Below are 17,037 nucleotides of genomic sequence, written 5' to 3'. Positions count from 1 at the left end.
AGACTTTTGGGTTTTACCATAACACTGCTGGTGGCGACATATTAAGCAGAAGAAATGCCAATATTCATACAATTATGGAAAATTTATGTGGCAGGAAACAACACATTTACAAATGGGAAACATTTGGAGGCTCTCGATCGATCAATTCGAAGTTTAAAGCCTACCCAATTCACTCCAGAAGATCTCTGGCTACAGCCCATTAAAGTAGCCGAATTTCGGCACCTGGAGCTGGAACCAGATTAGCAGAACGCAAACCATCCCACATGTCTACAACAACAACAACAACAAAGCCAAATAAATGCAACATTTGCTATTTTGTTTTATAAATATAGTTTAATTGATTTTTAATACATGTTTACAGTCAATTAAGTTGCGTTACAAATTATAAAATAGAGGGAGGTCGTAATGCTAAGTTTTTGTTTATTTTTATTATTATTATTTAACATTTCCTAATGATACAGTTGCTACAACTAGATTGGGACATTGTTGATATTTGAATGTCTTCTTATTTAATGTACTACATACAAATATAAATAGTAATTATAATATTAATATCATTTGTTTTTCATAAATAGGGAATTATCTGCTAGTCTTTACACTAGAAGGCAAGTTTCAGAATATACATATAATTTGAGTCTCACACTTCATTTGGGAATCTAGGGATCTGGTCCGGATTCCCACAGTAGACAATATCAAATATTGCATTATAGAATTGTATACTTTAAGGCAGGCAGGTTATTCATTTTGGAGTAGGCACAGGCGTCGTAAATCTTCAGTACAACAAATCTATAAATTAGAGTTTCGTTCGCTAATTAACTTCTTTGGCTTAATTGTCGGTCGAATTGGTCTTTCGTTTGTTTTAAGCAACAACAACGGATATGACATTTACATCACCCTCCTTAGGGTTGGTATTGTCGGAATATTTCGGATACGAGACAGATGTGGCGGTGGCTATAGCAGTCCTGCTGTTGCTACGTAATGGCCTGAGGCGACAGACAGTCCCTTTAAGCATTTTCATTTAGTTTTTGCATGACAGAAAGTGCCCATAATCCCAACCATAAGAAGGGCTTATAAGTTTGGTAGGAATTAAAGCTTAACTTGAGTGGGGGGGGGGGGGGGGGGTAAACCATTTGCAACACACTGGAACCATCAAAGGCTAAATTAAATGTATTCTAATAACGGATGAGTTTTGAACTTGGCTTTTAATAACGTTAGTGGTTTGTACTGGATATCTTCTGTATATGATACAGACTTTTTCGGCTTGACTATGTGGAATAATATGTAGACCCGGAAGATTTGCATTATTTTGTCTATGATTGCTTGGCTATCAGATACCAGGCAAGTGTAAATCTTGTGTGGCAAATAAAGTGGTGGGGGGTGGCTCAGTGATCGGCCAGTTGTGGTATTTACATTTTTGCCAAATCAAATTATATGAATAAAACACGCACAAAATGACTTAAAAAAAATAATATCACAAAAATATATAAAAGATGACTGGGGGACTTGCGCAGAAATCAGACAGGCAGGATAGGTATTGGTATTGTTTAGTAGCTGCACCGTTCGTTCTTTGAAGGATGAAAATGTGATACCTTTACTTTACACTGCGAGGAGTCGGTAATCTTACAACTAAGGTGTGTTGAAACGTGAATTACATCTTTAAAGAACAGTCTTTTTGGTTCCTGGATTTAATCACTCCAGAAGTTTTTTTTTTTTGTTTTGGGGGAGGGATGTCTCAATTCATATATCCACCATGTGGGTGTTGGTGTGGCGCTGGGTGGAACTTGTTAGAGGCTCCAGGCAATTCTCAGTCGGGGGAACGCTTGTGTTCATATTATCACTGATTGATTGCATGCTGGGGGTTCGAATGAACTCCTTATTGTGGCTAGGCGAGCGATTGTTGTTAAACGTTGTATTGTTAGCTTCTATGGCATACAATGAAAGACCCAACATTGGCGAAGCAATTATGTCGTCGCCATCTTCATGCTGGTCAATCGCATTTGTGTCCGCCTTAAAGATTTCGTTTTCGTCCTCTGCTGCTGTTTTGGTTGGGGATGTCTTTGGTTTGGACTTCAATACCGATCCACTTGTTGTGGGTGTCGACGCGTGGGCTGACATTATGGTTACGGAAAAATCTTCCAAACTGCGTTTATTGGCTGCATCCGAACCGGTACCCGAATCTTTACTGGACAAATGGTCCTGTTGCGCATCTGTATCATGTGACGTATTTAAGCCTAAGTATTCCAAAGTCAGATCCTCTTCATCGTCTCTGAGAATCTTTTGACCATTGCGTCCATCTCGAATGCCACGTTGCATGAGAAGTTGATTGGCGTAATTTGGCGTCGTGCTGACAATTAAACAGCTTCGTTGTTCAACCATCGACTGATTGATGTCGTCATCGCATTGATAACGACCGGAGTTCAACTCCAAGGCTGCCAAGCTCCTGGGCCTCTGCTGGCATGGATCTCGATTGGAGCGTATGTAGGTGCGATTGAGTGTGGTCATTTGAGTTTGATCTAAAATAGAGTCTTGGGCGGCAGCTACTCTGGAGCCGCTTCCGGGACCATTTCGTTGTCCAGCGCCCGCGCACAGTTTTCTTTTCTGGTAGAATAGAATGATCCACACTACAAGTGATCCCACCACTATACAAGTCAGCGTGACCAATACCACCCCAATGATAATGATGCGCTGACTAAAATACTCCTTGACCACTATTAGATCCATCTGCATAGTGTAGGTTTTCGAATTGTCAGTGATTTCGCAACGGTAATGTCCAGAGTCAGCTGATTGTGTATTAACTATAATCAACAGTTCCTTTTCAGCGGTGAAATAGAATCGATCTGAGTCAAAAGTTGGCGTTATGTGAAAGGGTTTATTGTCCTTGTACCATTCACGATGCGGTTGATTAAGCTCGAAAGCAAATTCGCTTAGGCACTCAAGAACACTTGATTTGCCCACAGCTATTTCTTTAGTAATGGTGGGAATATAGGGTTGCGGTTTGTCTAAAATTAAAAAAAAAAATAAACATTTAACGTTCAATCAGCTTCAAATAAAGATAAGCACCCTCTATTCTATAGCTCCGACTCAATATCCATGTACAAGTACATCATTAGAACACTTACCATTAACAGACAACGTTGCATTGACTTTGATTTCACCGGCAGGGCTCTCTGCAGTACAGGTGTAAATTCCACTATCGGTCGTCTTTGCATTTGTGATAACGAACGCATTCTCCTCCCTCAATACCTGCAAACGTCGTTCGGTTGCGGCTGGGAAATCGCTCGCACCAAATTTCTGCAAAGCAATTACAGGTGTAGGATCGCCTGTTGCGGAACAAACCAGTCTGGCAGTGTCACCGGAATCAATTGTTAGATTTGATGGAATTTGCAGAAACGAAGGATGAACTATAAGACAAATACATCAGGTAATAATAAATAAGAAACCGCCTGCCTGACTCGGATAGTAAAACTTACTGCCAATGGAAATTTTAAATTTCTGCGAATATGTTGTTCCGAATGCATTAGATACTACGCACTGATATTTGCCAGCCAATTCGTAGGTGACATTGAACAAACGTAAGTAGCCAATTATTGTGGTGTGATTGTTAGATGGATCATTGTAAATCTGCGTGTCTGTGGTGGCATACGAAGCAGTTCCCAAAGACGGGCTGACGAGCGACAAACTACGATCTTTTTCCTTTACATTGCGGTTGTCGTGTCGCCACTTTATCTTTAGCTCATCCGTCGCAGAAAAAGATGCTGCTCTGGGGGAAGTAGCCCGACATTCCATTGTGATGTTAGCTCCCTTTACGGCCAACTGATTTGAAGGCTCGTGGGATATTTTTGGTTTTGGGGTTTCACCTAGGATCAATTATTTCAAGGTTTTTTTAGTTGCAATTTGTCAGCTTATTTCTAGTTCTTACCGCATATTAATTCGTTCTGCTGCAACGACAATAATTCTCGATCAAGCAGGTGTTCGGGGTAGCCACAAACCGCTTGCGAAGACGGCGCTGTCGTCTGCTGGGCAGTTGCTTGCAAGTGTTTCGTAAGCCAACGTTTGAATCCCACAATTTCGCAGTCACAAATGAAATTGAGGGATTTGAATGTCAGCTTTTGAAGGTGCGTCAGGTGATCGAAGGCAGCCATTTGTATCGAGGCTAAGGCGTTCCCTCCCAGATTCAGGGATTCTAAACTAGAAAGGCCACTCAATGACTTGCTGTTGATTTGCTTTAAATTGTTTCCGTACAGGTCCAATTTTTTAAGTTTACGCAACGATTTGAATGGTGGTCCTGCGCCCGGATCCTCTATTATCCATGACAGTTTGTTGCGTCTCAAGTTCAAGTCCTCCAAATTTTTAACGCAGTCGAATGTATTCTCCATTAAATACTGTATTTTGTTATGAGCCAAATTCAAATATTTTAGACGTTGCAGACACTCCAAGTGCTGCGGCTTGAACTCGCTTATATTATTATAGGACAAATCCAGACTCATTAGTGATTGAGTGAACTCCCAGGTGTCCACTTCGATACGAGATATGGAATTGTTTGACAGACTCAAGTGACGCAGTTTCGTCAAATTGAACAAGCCCTGGCGACTTAAAGAGCTTATGCCATTGTGATCCAGCTCAATAGTTTCTATCGATTGCATAACATGGAATACACCATCCTGAAGTATTCGAATATTGTTTGATTTCAGAAAAAGCTTTTGTAACGACGTCAGTCCTCGGAAAGTTGACCAATTGATTTCCAACTGATTATTGTTCAAAGATCTACGAAGACAAACTTCATTAGAGACATGCATTGGCCGATAAGCCCAACTACGATACTCACAGTTTGCGCAATTTACCCATACTTTTAAATACACCACCGGGCAGCGTAGTCAAGTGATTGTTATTTAGTTCAATATCCTGCAGATTTGAAAGATTCTCAAATGCATTCTCTCCTATGCTGGAAATTTCATTGCCATTAAGTATTCTGAAAAATAGAGTAAAGCATTGATCTATGTCCGATAGCAAATGATCTAAGACTAAATTACAAGTGAAGCAGACGGTTTGGGCTTGGAAAGTAATCCGACTCGATGGCATGCAGGTAGTTCTTCGACAAATCCAGAGATTTCAGCTTCGGCAAAGCAGCAAGCGACTCAGAAGAGATCCTTTGTATACGATTATGGGCCAAACTTAGCTGCTTTAGTGAGGTGAGGCCCACAAATACTGGCATCGTTTCCAATTGGTTGCGCTTTAGAACTCTAAACGATTGGACACAAATTAGTCTAAAATAATATCTTTCGGGATTTGCATCACCACTCACAGTTTATTCAAGTCTGGTAAGTTGCGTATTTGCAAAACCGATGTATCGTTCAGTTTATTGCCCAGCAGGTCGCTGCGATAAAAAATGATCAATTTAGTTTTCGAAGTAAAGGAACTATGAAATGGGATTCTTACATGACTTGGACGTAGTTTGGCAACGTCGGAATACGGTCTAAATGTTTTTTTCCACAGTCAAAGTAGTCATTCAGACACTTGCATTCTTTGGGGCAGTCTACATTGTTGTTGGCAATAGGCGACTGCTGGACATTAGGAGCATTTGCGACTGCTGCTGCAGCAAGAGCCCTCCCCACCTTCTCATATTGTTGACCATCGTCGGAAACATAGCCAGTAGTTTCCAAGAGTGTGGCAGCCGAACGTTTCAGAGTCAAAAATTCGGACTCATTCCCGTTTTCTTCGCCACTGTGGTGATTAACATTTCCGCCGTTCCGATGACGAAGGTCGGTAGCATCAAAGTGTTTGTTGGGCACTGACGACTCAGGTTCTGCCATAAAACCCGATTTCGATATATTGTCCAGCTTCAGCAGAGAAAACAACTGTTGTTGTTGCAATTCACGCTGTTGCTTGGGTGAAAATGATTCCGATGACGATGCCAAGGAAGGATTTGGAACAGCACTCAAAGTCGATATACTGCGATATGATTTCATTAGTGGCTCGCCAATGCTTGTACTGCTGTCGGCAACGGCAGCTGCCTCTGAAAGTTTAAAGGTAGCTGGAAAGCATGTCATGACCATAACTAATGCCAGCACGAGTAGAGGGAATTGTTGACACCTACACAGCCACATCCACCAATAGACCTGAGGTCGTTTTAAACCTATCGTTGATTGTGTACAATCTTCGTACGAACAGCATCTTTGACCTAGTGACCACATAATCGGCCGAAGTGTGATACTACGGGATAACGAAGTCGTTGAACGGTTCTTCCTTCGTCGCTTACAGTGTTTGTAAGACTGGAACAACTGCTGTTGTCGCTGTTTGTACTTCCGTTGCATTTGCAACTCATCATCATTGCATTGTGACATTGTAAGTCCGAACATAATTTAGTCCGATCGCCGTTGGCGATTTGTTGCTTTTTTTGTTATTACAAAAACAAAAATTATCACTCAATCATTATCCACATTTTTTTCATTAATTCTGGGTACTGGCATCCTTGAATGATAGATTTCTTCAGGCATATGCTTATGACGCCTGGTTACGAACTGTTACGGAGATCATTCCAATGTTTATAATATCCGCCTAAAAGAGGAATAGCATTAAAATGCATTTCAAATAATTTGTCCAGAGTAAGGCAAAACAAATGGGCTCACTAGTTCTGAAACATTGAAATGCAATTAAAAAATTAAAACCCCCAATTCAAATATTAATTAGCTAACCGAAACGTAGAGGTGGTTTCAAAAAACGACAAAGGTTGCTTGTCCTTTTGGTAGGCAATGATGGGCTAAACCTATTTCTATCCACAATCCATTCGATTATTTTCTCAAACATATACTACAAAGAAGGTAGAGTGATTTAATTTTCAAACAACATTGCAAAAATAAGAAGCGGAATTGTGTTATTGGAAACCGCAAGTTAAAGGATTAGTGTCGATAGATTAGGACATCCAATGCTGTGACTTTAAGTTCAATATACATTTAAACGTCGAACTTTTTAATGTAGAACTCTTTTAGATAAAGAAAGGTATCGGCGATCCTGATAGCCATGAACTTGTAATCCTGCCAGATTTGTTTGCACATAAAAAAAAAAACAAACAATGAAGCGAAACAAATTTAGTTATGTCTATATTTAATTTTTTCATCGCCAGCTCCCTCGCCTCGTCGTCAAGATTCCAGACCCTTGACTTTTTACTGTTCTTCAGATTAAAAAGAGCAGCAACTGGGGCTTCGTTTTTGTTTCTTCATCCGTACATAACTTTTAAAATATGTAACTGGGATTGCGGAAAGGGCACACTAAAAGAAATTTGTTCATATTTGTAGATCAAAGTCGTTAATTTTGCAACATTTTCGCGCACAATTGTATTCATATTTCTTACTTGCTTTTCAGATTGAACGCACAAATATTCATGTTTATCAATGTGTTACCAACGACTATATGCTAGGAAAGTTTCACAAGCACATATGGCATTTGAATGAAGCAACCATCTTCTTTCTGTGTCGCATTGCTATAGCCCCTTTCCATAGCTTGTGACCATGACCACAGCTTTATGAGGTATGTTGGGCATTTAACAATAACAATGCTAGATATTAGTTGTGGTTCTTTTATTCTTTCTTTTGGATTTCTTTATGAACGCTTGTACTTTAAACGTACAATAAATGCAATTATTGAGAAACAAACCCGGCATGTCAACGCCGCACGGAAAAGAAATTCTGTGGACCTGATGTATGTGTGTGTGCGCGCGCGAGCGTTCTAACTTATGTTCTTCATAGTCGCAAAAATCGTCGTGCAGGTCAATTATTGACGATCAAGTTGTCATTGAAAGCCTCCAAAAACTTTGCTTATGAGGAAGAGGTTCTCCCGCAGATTTAATTTAAAATTTGGAAAACACATAGCATTGGTGTTGTTCCTTCGCATTTATTTTCTTTCGACATGCAGCTAATTGTCCATAGGTAGGCAAGCTGGAAATAGTATGTTTCAATGAAACAGCACAACCTTCGCGTCATGAAACGAAATCAAGATTAATGGTAAACGAGTTTAAATACAAGAACCGTAAACAGCATCGTACATTGTAGCTGGTTGGTGTTGTACAGACCAACCGTCTTTAAGCCGCAGACGTTGCTCGGCACAACAATAGCGCTACAACAAAACGACCGACAATAAAATACATAGAACAACACAGATATACTTCACACCTTTGCGAGGATTGTTTTGAGTGTTGAGAATGAACATCAACTACCTGGAAACATCCCAATAGCGAAGAAGCACAAAGCCAGACCAACACTAATAGCAATACTGCTGTATAGGGCAGGCCCAAACTCAGGCACACACACAAATATGTCGTTATGAAAACCAAGTGTTTCTCATCTGACACCTTTGTGCAATATTGTTCTACCATATGCACGTAACATATGTATATGTGTTATATGTGTAAAGCTTAACAATAAATTTGTTGAAACATATTCCTATTCGAGTTTATTATGGGCCCCGATACTGTACGTCGATGCACAAGACAAATGCGAAAGAAAAACATTGATGCAAACATGATCCAAATTTGCCAAATTTGATTTTCAAATTAAAAATATATCTTTTCGTTTTTAATCGACATACAAAGATGGCTGCAACATTATTAACGTGTAACGAGAATAATGGTAGTCCCATTTCCTAAGTCGGATATAATAATCCCTACCCATTAACACAGTAGCACATCAATTTCGCCTGAATTCTCTACTGGGATTAAGTTTTTTGCTGCCATTTTTAACACCATTCCCTTCTTGGAACTTGGAACAGTTCTTCAAGTCCAATTAAAAGCCCCCATTGTTAAGAGTACAAAATTTGCTTTCATTATTTTGTCGCAAAAACTGGTCCTATTACCCATTACCAAGGTAATTATGAAACTACTGTTATTCGTGACATTTCCTTTGAAATTTGGAGAATTCCATATGTAATTCGAAGCATGTCAATAATAATCTGGACTATCAAGTTCCCAAAATTTTTATTCTGTGCTCCTTTGCCCTCAAAAAAATCTTCAACTTTTGCAACTGTTTCTCGAAAATCGTCCCCTCACAACCAAAACACGTAAAACTTAGCGGTGAGTGAGTGGTGTCGGCACTTCACCATTTAAAACGATTGGAACAAAACCATGGGAGGTGCATTTAAAGGAAAACACAGTGTAGACCGACTGCATGCAAATGATGCAACAACCGAGAGTATGTATCTTCCTTGGTTATTTTGACGTCTACGCTAAGGGGTAGTATGGGCGGTAAAGGCGGAAGTAATATGTTTTGCAACTGCGTTCATAGGACAGAGCTCTTAGAAGGCCCGTTTGGACGACGATGTCTTTTATTCAAGTACCGAGGTATGTCATCTCTCCCCTAGATGTTTACCTTTATTGGCGCGTACACTTCCTCTGCTTGTTGACCAACAAACAAATATAAAATATTTATACTTACCATTTGACTTTTCTTCTAATATTCTTTTTTTCATATACTTCACAACCTAACACATTCAAGCGCAGCACACATACACACACTGTTTTCTATTTCTCTATTTCTATTCTAAAGAAGAATCTGTTTTTAATGTGTGCGCAATTGATGCCACATAAAACGAGAAATATATCATTCAATATACATCAAAATTATTGATATCAAACTTTAAGCACTCTCAATAATGCAATGCTTTTTTATTGTATTTTCTTTCGTTTATTTGTCAATTATTTTCCTTTATTTTTTTCTTTGATTAACACACAACAACGACAATTCTTACTAGAGCTGGCAAACAATACATGACACTATCGATAGCATGGATTTATTTTTCTATATCGTTTATCGATGGTGTCGGCGGAGAATGAGAGAATCCAAGAAACTCTGCTGCAAATATGAATGGGGACGGAATTCAAAAGAACACTGCTGCCAATATGGATGGATGCTGGAATGCAAAATGATACAGCCTGATTAACGGTAAAAAATACCGAGAATCATTCGGTAATTCAAACGTTTGAAGCAAATATTCTAAAAGTGGATATCGTGGTTAGGGGTTTCTTAAAAATTCTCGTTTTTTATCAACATTTTGAAATCTCAACAAATGGGCATTGTATCATATGCAATTAGGTAAGTAAATAATGAAGTATTTAACATTGTTTTGTTGTTTAATGAAAACACTAGCTTTTGCGTGACGAAAGAACCTGAACGTGAAAGAGAAACACCAACTCAATGAGGGTTTTAAAATTCTTAATTTGTATTCAATTGAAAAAAAAAACTTAAAAAACACAAATAGAATTGATGGTTCTTATTCGCATTCAGTTTCTTTCGACACACATAAACAGGCCCGAAATAATCGTTGGCTTCGAGTTTCAAGTTGGAAAATCTTCGTATTTACAGCGAATCAATGGCTTCTATCTTAAATCCACAAGGATGGCTTATTTCGTTGTTTTTTTTTTTGGATTTAGATTGACGTTTAGATATATTGCAGCAAAATGGAGAACATAGACATGAAACCATGGCTCAAATTCATTAATTATAAGGAAAGTTTATTTTTTTTACACATTACAATGTTCCTTGAGGGGTGAGTTTATACTCTTTTTAACTGTCACAAAAGATGGTATTGAGATATGAATTGATTTTTTGTTTGTGAATTATTCCAAATATCAACGTTCTTTAATTTTGAATTGCTACAATATATAATCTTTATTTGTCTACGTTTGCGCATAACCCACTCCCTGTTTTTCAACTTTAACCTTCCTCCCGAATCAGCTATATTCTTAAGTTTTTGATTCTTTAACATCGCTCAAAACATATTCAACACAAGCATGGCCCCATATAAAAGAACTTCCAAAAGTAGTTAAATAAAGCATTTCGTGTATTTCAATCATTGTCTATTTTTGCTATTGAAAATTTCTTGACAATTGACCTGTATATACGCCCATCATGCTAGTGGAAATTCGAAACGGTGTTGGAAACTTATAGCTATTAATGATTCCCGCGTTCACATATTGAGTTTTTTTTCCGATTTCTGAATGAAGGTCGCAGTCGATGTGGTTCCATTTATCCGCCTTTCATTATCTGAGGACTTTTCAAGATTATGGGCTTCTATCCTCTTCTAAACTCTAATCTATTTCAAAATTTAGCGTTTGATAGAGAAATATATGTTCTTGGGCCATTTTATTAAAGAACATTTCATGGCGATCGTCCCATGACTGCCGCTTTGGGGGAGGGGGTGATGTATACATTGCTAAATTCACTTAACTCGAAGAAATGTTTACAAATTTCTACATATTGAATTAATTAAATAATTGCAATGAGAGTAGTTCGAATTCGAATGAAAGCAATTAAATGTCAGATACTTCTAAAATATTAACAATTCTAAATATCGATTGCAGGGGTAGTATAAGTAAAACCCATCGTTTTGGTTCTCTATAATTGTTTCTATTATTCGAATTAAATACTACGCCATCGGCCTCTATTTTATACAATTATTACTTTTGAACATCCAATATACCCAAGTTTTGCTCGACATCACAATGCTTGGGGATTATGTCGACGGTAATATGTACGGGCGAATGTCCTCCACATCCAACAGCTTCTCGGGAGCTACATTTTCACCACACATCGGACATTCATTTAGCTCAGACAATATGCTAAGATATATAAAGAAAATATTGAATACAATTGCTTTATGTATATGAATGATGATATACTTTTCCATTTCGGCTCTGAAGCACGGGAAATCGCAAGACGGACACGATGTCATGTGCTGTTTAGTTATGTGTTGGCCAGTCGCTATACAAATTGGTAGAATCGTTTTGCAACTAAAGCAATTAACTTCCATATTCGGCAAATTGGCATCACAGACTGGACACTCCATAGTTTCGTCGTCTATTTCGTCTCGGAAATTCTTGACTCCCTTTGGGGCTTTGCGTACAATCGATTCGATTTTCTTTGCATAACGAGCGTCAATGTTGTTTCTATACTCGGGTCTCATGAGCATGGACGCATACATGAAAGCTGACTTTTTCAAACCAGATCGATGGCATTCAATCACAGTCGATGTGATTATGGGAATAACATCTGGAAGTGAACGAGAATTTAATTCATTCCTACAGAAGAAGAAAGGGGGTGGTGTTTTCTTTTGTACTCACGTTCCGGGAATTGTGATATATTAGCGGCCACCTGGACCAGCAGTTTGGCTGCCAATAAATGATTTCCCAGCTTTACATGTATACGCACTAAGGCATACCGATGTAGCAATATCAGGTTATGCCTCATCTCGGCCGTGACTGAAAGATTGTTTCGCCTTAATTCCTGGTACATGGAGTACAAAAGGTCTCGTGCCAGTTTGTAATTGCCTGAGATCTGCTCCTGATTCGCAATGATAACTGCTGTCTTTGCAGCATCTTTGTAGTGTCGCCTGGCCATGTACAATCTGAAGAGATATCTTGGATCTTTCGGAGACCCGTCGACTTCGCCCAGCAAAAACTCAATCAGCTGAGCAGACAATTGTTCATTGTTCGAGGTAGCAACGCAATCAATAGCCATAGACAGGGCTTGGGATTCCTCATTAGAAAATGCAGATGCTTTGAGAAGGAATCGCAGGGCTTTAGAAAACTCTCGTGCAAGAAAGTAATACTTTCCAGCTAACAGTGTATACTTCTCCCCTTCAAAGTACTGGGCAAGGGCCAAATAATCGCTTGACTTTGCATTTTCATACCTCTCCAGCAGCTCGCCATGCCTCTTGAGTTTGTTGTGCCTCTGGGCAAGAGAGAATGCCTCTTCTACACACCCACATAATACGAGGAATTGCAATGCCTGATCCATGTCACCAATTTTTTGGTAAAATTTCGCCAATAACTTTGCACTTTCCATAGATCTGGACTCTGTTACAATTTCTGAGGCAGAATGTGGATCACAAAGGTGATCCAAGTATATTCGTACACACGCCTCCAAATCGCCTGCTACTCTATAACTTCGGATAGCATCTTCAAATTGGCCATCCGACTCTTTGGCTTTGGCATAGAGACCATGCAACTTCGTCGACTTCACATTCGGCAAAATGTTAGCTATTTTATTCCACATCTTGAGGGAAATATAGTGAGCGCACGCCTCATCATAGTAACCACCGCGTTCATATAACCCGGCTGCCTCGGTAATGTGACCCACGGTGGCCAGCAGTTCAGCGCAATCGAACAACAGCTGTTTGTCGTTTAGTTCAACCGCATACTGAATCTGAAAAAGGTTCCAAGTTTCACATTTAGGATTTTTCAATTGGTTTACGTTTGTATAATTACGCCTCTTCGGAAATCGCCTGCTCTTATAGACGTCCGGGCAATACCCATTTTGCACAAGCGTATGTGATCTTCATACTCGGGTGAGCTGTTAATCAGCTGTTGAATGTCCCCAGTATCCAACAAATCTTCCTTGAATGCCTTTTCATAGTTGTACAGAGCATCTGTGTAATTGCCACTGGTAAATAGGGGGAGAAAAAACCAACAAGTTAGCCTGAAGAATGGAGGGAGGGGATACATCAAATGATTGGTCATACTTAAACTCTAATTGCTGGGCGTATTCTCTTGCGATAAACGGCACTTGATCCGGCTCGTATTTATGAGCCAATAATAAAGCTTGCTCCCATTGCAGCATGTCCCTGCAGATATCTAATGCATCTTTGGTATATGATCCCTTTAGCAAGAATGCTTTGGCTTCTTCGTATTTTTGCAGCAACATGCAACAAAAACCGCTAACCAAGTTGACATCCTCTAGGTAGCGGATGTCCTCCAACACACTTACCATGCCGACGTTGCCAGCTCGACGACATGCTCTCAAGGCTATGAATAAAAAACTAGCGTCGTTACTTGACTTATTATGCAGATTGAAAGAAATTGCATTGCCTACCGATTGTCGGCTCCAAGTCCATCAACGCTTGCTGGACAATTTCCATCCAGCTTCCCTTTAAATTGATCTTTTCACAGGTGTCGAATGCTTCGTTGTACTTTCGTAGATTCAATTGGTTCTTTAAATTATTGGCTTGACTAGATCCCGGAATTACAACATGGGTTGATAGGGTCTGTGTTGCGTACTGCCCACCGTCTATGTACAATACCAGATCGCCATCGCACAGCATTAAGGGAATTTGTGATGGGTTCAGTTTCGTTTCACCTGCTTTCAGTGTATGTCTGCCGTTGACAGAATAGCGCACAAAGACATGTGTGTCAACATTTCTTTCGCTGTACGTAATAAAGTGGTTCGGGCTTGCCAAATCCCACAAACAAAGCTCACATTTTTTCGGAAAGTCCGCTATGACGATTGCTTCTTCGAAGGCTGGCAAAAAAACATAACCTTGTGCGTGGTCATCCATGAATATTAACTTGGTACCCTCCGAGTCGGTGAACAGTTTCGTAATGCCCATGTTGTGTCGAAATGTTGTACACACTTCCCACTTCTCCAAAGAAAAGTAAATGAGGTGACCAATCTGTAGGAGGCGATTTTTGAATGAGGTAACCGAACTTATTATGACATTTCCTAATATATTTATGTACTTACGTCAGTGGCAAATATCAAATATTCTTGTGTTAGGCAGAAGCAAGTTATTACTGTATCGTTGAGGGTGGGTACAGCTGCCGGAAATGTTTGCATTAGTTTATCTTTGACATTAGGGTTGTCGGCTACGATGGCCTGCAGGACTAGCTGGGGCCGACTGTATATGGCGCAATAGTCCGCATTCAGTCGGATATCTTGTATGGATTGTGAAAAATCTCGTTCACTTAAAGGTTCTGGCTTGTCTCCGAGCGTCTTGCCCAGGTCATAAAACCACACATGCTTGTCAACTCCCACCGCCAAATGGTATGGGCCTAGAGCTAAGAATTGAGGTTCCATTTCCAATGCCTGTCGATAGGGAATCGATTTTGACTGCAAAAAGGTAATTTTTATTGGATGAGCCGTGATGTAAGTGCAGTTTTTACAAAGCACAAACCTTCTCTGGCGAATACACATAAATTGAAACCTCTGCCAGACTACTCAGTATCGCAATTCGCGGAGCGGAGACAGCATATTTGCAGGGCAACTTTGTAACGTAAATGTATATAGAACCGGTCACTGTTGTTATTGCCAATAGCTGCCCGTCAGCAGACCAGTCTATCATTTGAACACCCGAATGGTCAGGCACCGTAATAATTTTCTCCGTTTCGTGCAGATTCGTGATCGAGTGAATTTTTATGCTGAAATAAATAAAATTCAATATGGTGGAAAGCTTGCAGTTTGGTTTGTGCAACTCTTTACTTATCATCTCCGCATGAGGCAACAATTTCCAAGGCCGGGCAGTAGGATAGACCCGTCAATAGTTCTTTATGGTTCTTCACCTGCCACAGTTCTTGCCCAATGTCTTTGGGGTGCGTTGATATCGCGACAACGTGACCATTGGAGAAGCCCAATAGAATATATCCATCTCCGAACCATTTATGCTGCAGCAAGGAGCCATAACGACTTTGAAATCCCAATTCGGTGGGCGAGTCAGGTTCTGGTAAATAGTAAAGATACAGAGTCCTTTTGCCAATTATCATGCTAATTGCATTGTCGCCGCTTATGCGGTCATCATTGGCCATTTCTGCGAAATACATGTCACTCGGGACGTCACGCAGTTGGACGACCCGAACGGAATCTCCTTCCTCGTTGCTTAAAGAGAAGGTTTTATCGTCCGAGCCCAGTGCCAGAAGATTCTGGGCAGACCAGGCGCCGCATGTAATTCGCTTTGAGTGTTTCCCCAGAACGGGTATCCTTTTTCCAGTTTTATGGTTGTAAATGGCCAAATTGCCTCGAGCCGTTCCAACTGCCAATATTTGATCCTGCTTTGACCACACCACGCATGACAAGGGATCCCTCAGGCCAGACTCAATTGCAACCTTTTGCAATGTATTTGCATTCCAGATAGTGATAGTCGGCGAAGTAGCCGTAATTATGCCCAATAATTCGCCATCGTTGTCCCAAGCAAATCCCGAGCACAGCCTAAACCAACCAGTACATTCCATTATGATTAAAGTGGGTGATTATGATGATTTATTTCTCACTTACCCCGAGAGTATTATTCTTTCCAAAACTTGACCCTGGCGATTGAATATCGCTACAGATCCGTCATTGCCGGTGGTAGCTAAATACGAACCGTGAGTCTTCTGCCATATAAAATAGACATCGCCCGGTCCGTGGGGTTCCTCATATTTGTAAAGGACTTTTTCGAAAGACATTCTTTCAATGGGTTTTCTTTTAAGCTTAATTCTAATCGACTTGTCGTTGTGCTCCGAGACCATTTAGTTCCTCTTAAACTCTCCTCGGTTCAGTCATCGTCCGGAGTATTCCACAAAATGCTTACTGCCCGAAAATAAAGTCCTTAATTCTATCTATTCATTCTGTACTGCAAAATGCCCATTGGTTTCCATAACAACGGTCCAGCGGGCAGACTATAGCTTCATGTCAAAAGAATTGATACCACGATTAGATGTTATTTTTCGTGTCGGTACATTAATTTTTCCGGAACAAACATCATAAAAAAGGAATGTTGTTGTAAATGGTGTCAAACAAAATCCCTCGCACAAGCTCTCAGCTCAAGGTAGAAAACACTTATTTGACCACAACAAAGCGCAAGTGCCAAAGCTAGTTTTTACACAGCTGATTGTTGATAGAGTCTCAACACTCACCGAGAATGGGTAGCTTGCAGAAGCCATTGTTTTGGAAGACAAACTCGTCGATTTTGTTTTTTTTTTTTTTTCGCAAAGTTTGCATTTTGTTAACCCTTTTGTTTTTCGATTTTCCAATTTTACTCGACCACCAGCGACCGCTCGTACCAAATATAATTGATACAGAATGCATGCTTCATGACCTTTAGAGGGTAAACATATAAACATATTGATCGCAGGAAATATATATTAATATATTTTATTCGCAGTTTTCTACCCTGCAACGATTTGGAAGTGACTCACCCCCTCTCCAAGATGCCAAACTTCTACTTTGTAGCCCCAAGGAAGATAAAAGAAGTGTCGCGCATGGTAGACGAGTACGAGGGCAGTTCGGAAACTTCTTTGCCTGT

General features: G+C 40.0%; 2 protein-coding genes across 2 annotated transcripts; both read right to left on the bottom strand.

Moving 5' to 3' along the window:
* Nucleotides 1–313: 313 nt before the first annotated feature.
* Nucleotides 314–9,692, bottom strand: LOC101891352 (leucine-rich repeats and immunoglobulin-like domains protein 3). Its single transcript, XM_005184075.4, has 9 exons — nucleotides 9,423–9,692; nucleotides 5,437–6,555; nucleotides 5,303–5,374; nucleotides 5,031–5,240; nucleotides 4,826–4,969; nucleotides 3,920–4,764; nucleotides 3,471–3,857; nucleotides 3,120–3,401; nucleotides 314–2,999 (listed from the first exon to the last, which is right to left on the bottom strand). The coding sequence occupies exons 2-9, from the start codon at nucleotides 6,354–6,356 to the stop codon at nucleotides 1,738–1,740; spliced, it is 4,122 nt and encodes a 1,373-aa protein (XP_005184132.2). The 5' UTR covers nucleotides 6,357–6,555; nucleotides 9,423–9,692; the 3' UTR covers nucleotides 314–1,737.
* Nucleotides 9,693–10,806: 1,114 nt separating this feature from the next.
* On the bottom strand, nucleotides 10,807–16,513 carry LOC101891530 (WD repeat-containing protein 19). The gene is made up of 10 exons (XM_020036957.2): nucleotides 16,029–16,513; nucleotides 15,240–15,962; nucleotides 14,935–15,178; nucleotides 14,505–14,870; nucleotides 13,857–14,433; nucleotides 13,507–13,789; nucleotides 13,253–13,427; nucleotides 12,107–13,190; nucleotides 11,666–12,035; nucleotides 10,807–11,605 (listed from the first exon to the last, which is right to left on the bottom strand). Exons 1-10 carry the CDS (start codon nucleotides 16,259–16,261, stop codon nucleotides 11,500–11,502), a joined length of 4,161 nt encoding a protein of 1,386 aa, XP_019892516.2. The 5' UTR covers nucleotides 16,262–16,513; the 3' UTR covers nucleotides 10,807–11,499.
* Nucleotides 16,514–17,037: the final 524 nt, after the last annotated feature.

This window comes from Musca domestica, unplaced genomic scaffold, assembly GCF_030504385.1.
Source record: "Musca domestica strain aabys unplaced genomic scaffold, Musca_domestica.polishedcontigs.V.1.1 141, whole genome shotgun sequence".
NCBI classification, from domain to species: domain Eukaryota; kingdom Metazoa; phylum Arthropoda; class Insecta; order Diptera; family Muscidae; genus Musca; species Musca domestica.
This window is presented reverse-complemented; position numbering and strand designations above follow the sequence as displayed.

Coding starts and splice junctions, on each gene's coding strand:
- LOC101891530 (XM_020036957.2), bottom strand. CDS start 16,261: ATGGTCTCGGAGCACAACGACAAGTCGATTAGAATTAAGCTTAAAAGA. Junction 13,191..13,252: donor CAGGCGATTTCCGAAGAGGC/GTAATTATACAA, acceptor AACCTTTTTCAG/ATTCAGTATGCGGTTGAACT. Junction 11,606..11,665: donor TTCAGAGCCGAAATGGAAAA/GTATATCATCAT, acceptor TATATATCTTAG/CATATTGTCTGAGCTAAATG.
- LOC101891352 (XM_005184075.4), bottom strand. CDS start 6,356: ATGTTCGGACTTACAATGTCACAATGCAATGATGATGAGTTGCAAATG. Junction 3,402..3,470: donor ATTTAAAATTTCCATTGGCA/GTAAGTTTTACT, acceptor TTTGTCTTATAG/TTCATCCTTCGTTTCTGCAA. Junction 3,000..3,119: donor TGCAACGTTGTCTGTTAATG/GTAAGTGTTCTA, acceptor TTTTAATTTTAG/ACAAACCGCAACCCTATATT.